A 5,301-nucleotide genomic window follows, 5' to 3' on the forward strand; every position below is an offset into this window, starting at 1 on the left:
GAAAACGTTTATTGAGACTAATTATTTGGGACAGTTGGAATGGTTGTTAATTACGCTGGATGGCAGTCCCTATCCGGGGACGCCATTGGCCGCCGCCGCTGCCCGAGCTCTCTGGACGAGAGCCCATTAGGCCTCCAGGTCCGAACTGGAAAGGGCCGCCTCCCAGCCCGCCCTAGTTGCTGACTTACGCTGTCTATATTTGTAATACTGTAGGACCCACACCACATGGTATAGGTCAGCATAATGCCGCAGAATTTGCACCTGTCAAGGTCGAATGCCCCTTATCTAGAGCGAGTAACGTGAAATTTCCGCGCAGTTGATTTGTTACAAGTCGGGACAAGCTAGGAATTTAACCGTGTCCTGGCCATTTCATTTCCTGTGCCCTCGGTTTTTTCGCGCTAGAAATTCGGCAAATATGTTCCAACTAGCCTGCACAGAATGTTCTCGCAGGAATTTCTCAGGAAGCCTTTTAAAAAAATTTCGCCCTTGGTGTCTTTTTATCGATTTTTCTACAACCACTGAATTCTGCAGTTCCATACTTTAGAGGTTTTAATGCAGGATCTATTTCACGGTTCGTATCCAGCGCATTCGACTTACGGAACTGCCGCGCCTCCACCGTGTTACGACATATCGGGGTATACTGTCGAAGATTAGTCGAATGCTTTCTAGCGTCACAAGCATTCGGAAGTTTTGACCCTCCACGTCTGCCATACGCTTCATCATAGGCGTGGCGCCCTCTTTTCCGAGATATACAGTATACAGCCATCAGATTCGCTGAAAACGACGCCACCATTGCTGAAGGCGCAGAAGAGTGTTGCGAAGCAGGCGTTTCTCATTGTTGCCGTGGGTAAGTGCGGCGCCTATGCGTGGAAGGACCCGATGCCGAGAAGATATGCAGAGAAGACATGAGTGATTCGGACTGCTTGTCTTATTCGGTACCATTTCCGATGGAGTTGGAAATGTACAAGTGCCGCCAAAATATTAGACACCTCGCAGAAAACACAAAACGTCCTGAATGGACAAAACGTCCTCGTCCCGAACAAGACATCAAGTACTTTTAGAGTGCATCATGCGTCCAAATGTTTGTACTTTGCTGGACGACTCGGGCATGAAAATTCCTAAAATGTCCTACAAACGTCCTATCACACGACAATATTGCAACGGATATTCTTGGTGAAGACGAGGTGAAAGAGGTGTCCCGGAAGTGCGCATGCTCCGGGCTTGGGTGCTCTGTGCTGTGCCCGGTGCGTTCTTGCGTCGTTCCAGTCTTGGACCACGTAATATTGTGACACTGCAATCAATAAAACCACCTTTATCTCTCGCACTCGTCTTTCATAATAAGCTGTAGGTTTATTAAAAGACACTTGTGTTCAAATGTGATACAATGAACGAATCCATTGTGACTGAAAAAGTATATGCCTTGAGATATCGTAACACATTTTAGCTTTTAAACCTGGTACGTCTTATGTAATGCATGCTTCGGATGGGGTACTTGTCTGGATTTTTGGGCCACTCGTCCGAGTAGCATTTCCATTCAGGCGGCAGAATGAAACTCCAGGGAGTTACAGTTATCACTGTGTGAAAAAGATTGCATTAAGAACAACAAGTAGGTACCATTAGTACCATCAAATGCGGTGAACGAACAAGCCAGTTGTTGGGCATCGTGAAACTTTTCCGAACTTGAAGCACCAATCAGCTCCGAGGATTGGTTAACGTGCGTCCGTGACAGGAAAACCCATCGGAACAGACGTCGGATGCCCAAATTGATTGGTTTGGTTTATAGGGGTTTAGCGTCCCAAAGCAACTCAGGCTACGAGAGACGCCGTAGTGAAGGGCTCCGGAAATTTCCACCACCTGGGGTTCTTTAACGTGCACTGACATCGCACAGTACACGGGCCTCTAGAATTTCGCCTCCATCGACATTCGACCGCCGCGTCCCGGATCGAATTCGCGTCTTTCGGGCCGGCAGCCGAGCGCCATAACCACTCAGCTACCGCGGCGGCTGGAGGAGGCCCAAATTGAGTGTGAGAGCATGTTCGCCGTACGTAGCGATGGGGGTGAGGTTTGCGGCTTGTAGCGATGGGCCAGTGCGGCGAGAAGGTGAGGATGTAATGCTGCAGGAGAGGACGCTCACCTCTGCTCCAGTGTCGACGAGAAAACGGAGGCCCGAGATGTGGTCGCGAATGAAGAATAAGTGGTTGTTGTCCGGGGTGACACCACTTGCAGCTTCTTGTGGCGTGGGAAGGTTTCCTGTAAGCGACAGGGAGGGGTACACCAACGCGCTGCTTCACCAAAGGTGCGGTGATAAAAGCACTCGCTGGCTTGAAGAGGTGGGGTAGCACTTCATCGGCAAGGTGAGGTCTCGCGACGGGAAGGCGAGAGAGAGCGGGAGGTCGACAGTGCGGCGATTTCATCGGAAGGACGTATGATCTGGGCATGGAAGTCTACACGGAGGCTCTGAAGGTCCACGCGGGAGGGAAGAAATGATGGCGGGGTGGGAGGCTGGGGTACTGCGCTGAGAGAAACGGTGGAGCAGGAAACGTCCATGACGGAGTCCACCAGCTCAGCGAGCTTCTCCAAAGACAACTCCTGGGCGGGCACAAACACCAGGCGGACAGACGACGGCAAGCGCTGAAGGAAAAACTCACGCAGGAAGGCTTGGTCGAAGGTGGCAGCCTTGTCGCCCAGGTGCGGCTGGAGCCGCCGCAGCAACTGTGTTGGTTTGCGGTCCCCCAGTTCTTCGGAGGAGATGAGCTGCTGCAGGCGGCGATGTTCCGAGACGGCTGTTCGCTTGATGAGCTCAGCAGCCAACGGGGCCGAGACGGGCGGAGTTATGAAGAGGTCGCGAACTTCGGCGGCAACCTCAGGTGGTAGCGACGCAGCGACATGATGAAATTTCTGTGCCTGGGATGTGATGCGGCCAATAGTGAACTGGCTGTTGACTTGAGCGAGCCAGAGTTGTAGATCGGCCGTCGAGAACTGGGGAAGGCGAAGGGACAGCGCAGATACTGCGCTGGGTGTCCGCCACCGGGCATGGCGGAGGCGTTGGCCATGGTGGGAGCGGGTGTTCCAGCGGACGTCCGGGTCACCAGTTTGAAGAAACAATCAGTATGAGGCCAGTGCACGATGAAGGAAATCTGGCTGAAAACGCTAGAACGTATGATGGCGTGCAGCCGAACGGCGCGTGACGCCGGCACGAGGAGCGAGCTCAATTCGGCTGCATTTCGGCGTAATCTTCGGCCGCTGCTGCTACAAACTTGGTTCGCCAGAATTCAAGACAAAGGAAGCAGTTTAACAACTGCTGAGCACACTGCCTACAATAATTAAGCAAACAATAACGCACATTCTCTGTGCTAAATCATCTGTCCTGAAAACAGACCGAGAAAGTACTGCAGAGAAAATTTGAGAATGTCGTGAGGACAAACTGAGGCTGGACAACAGGACTAATTGAGGACTTGTTGAGGATCAGTACAGGATGTCTTCAGAACAATGCAATGCCCTTAAAATTTAATCCTCATGACGTCCTGGGGATGCAGTTGTCTGGGCACTGGCACAGTGTTACCATTACCGGAGTACAGGGAGCCCGCGCACACAGTGTGCATGCCCAGGTCGCCTCGAGGGCGTCAGATGGCGCCAGGTACCCGGCCGCTGAGCGCTCGCCTGCCACATCGGATCACTCAGCACAAGCGCACTGACCGTAGGCAGGCTCCCGGTATTCTGATAACGGTAACTGCAACGTTAATGCGGTATGCTAAAGGTGTCTATTATGGTGCGTGCATTGGCTTTGAAATTTTCACATGTTACACAGAGATGGTTTCTTGAACAAGCTCATACCAGAGGCGATTCATGAGTTACTCTTGAAGGGGCCGTCCAATTTGAATCACACATTTCTAGACCATATTTACCAACCCTCTACTCTTCCAACTGCAGATTCTGAGGTGGATATGCTATCCTATCCCACATCACATGGGCCTGCCTTATCCACCCCCCCCCCCCCCCCCCCCCAGTTTAATCACTACCGAGGAGCATTGGGAGACCGTGCCGCGCAGCTCTGATAGCTTGGAGCAGGGCCTTCAGGCTCGGCACGTCCAATGGGCTGGGCCATCGAGATGCATTAAGCTCTTGACCATTTGGCAGGGTTGACTTTGTTATGAGGAGCTCCCCCTTTCCCATACAGTCAATAAAGTCTATGTCTAGAACATTTTACAGGAAAACAGTGTTCAGCACAGTTCTTCCAAAGTAAAATTTCTTGCTTGGAGGGGGGAGAGGCGGAACCACCATGTTCCCTCCCTATAAATCAGCCCCTTTCATACACAAGCACACCAGCAGCATGTGCTAACATATGTACAAAGAAATTCCTAATTTTCGCTAAGTGAGACGTGAGAAGAGATCGAATGCCGAAGGGAATGTGCATCTGCATGAATACTGCAGGAGGTTCAACAGGTAGCAAATGGATTAATCCTGCCAATTATACACCGACAGCCGTACCCAAGTCGCCGTCTTCACGTTGTGTAGGGTGTCTACAGTCCATACAACTGTCCACGCCATGCGTGCACTCTCCATCTCTATTACCCTCCCGTACTGCGTGGAATGCCCGGCCAACACCGTGGCTGCAGCGGTGTTGCAACAACATCTAGGAGGTGCTGGCAGGGCATGCATGGCAATTTGCAACAGCGGAGAAATCAAGACGTCAAACGAGCTGATAATAAACGGTGAAGCATTTAGTCAGTTTCCCGGCGTTCCCTATAGATAGACCGTCGGTCGCATCAGTCGATATGGCGCGCTCGGGATCAAGAGCTCTAGTGGCATGCTCGAGAGGACCCGGAAAGTCGTGCTGCTAAGTTAGTGAGATGGCGAGTGAAGCAAGCGGAGACCGATGACGATGCAAGACTGGGAAAAACACCTTCATCGACAAAATTCTGTCGCCCATGCCACTGAAACTGAGGCTACGCATAGTCGTCATCGAGAAGACCCTGCATGCCCCCTGCGCAGAGGTTACTGAAAGGGTTATTCCACAACGACCCACAAACATCACTCCCCGTCCGACTGGCATCATTAAGCGTCAACTTCCTCCGTAGCACAGCTGTCGATTTACTACTGGGGTAGGAGTTCTTTTTTCTTAATGAAAGACAAGCTGACCTATACATATGCTTAAAAATAGACCCAAGTTCACGCACCTCACCACTGCCACACATAAAATATAGGCAGCGGTACTACACAGTGGTCAAGCTAGCAGAATCACTGATATTGCTTAAAGTGAGTGGCAGCAGCCATGCGGAAAATGCACTCACGACACACACA

At 51.5% G+C, this 5,301-nt stretch overlaps 1 protein-coding gene across 1 annotated transcript; it reads right to left on the reverse strand.

The window, feature by feature from the left end:
* LOC144107217 (uncharacterized) lies at positions 1 to 3,099 on the reverse strand (the record flags this gene model as incomplete). Its single annotated transcript, XM_077640224.1, has 1 exon — positions 1 to 3,099. A coding segment is annotated over one exon (756 nt), but the record flags the coding sequence as incomplete, so codon positions are not given.
* Positions 3,100 to 5,301: the final 2,202 nt, after the last annotated feature.

This window comes from Amblyomma americanum, chromosome 10, assembly GCF_052857255.1.
Source record: "Amblyomma americanum isolate KBUSLIRL-KWMA chromosome 10, ASM5285725v1, whole genome shotgun sequence".
Taxonomy (NCBI): Eukaryota; Metazoa; Arthropoda; class Arachnida; order Ixodida; family Ixodidae; genus Amblyomma; species Amblyomma americanum.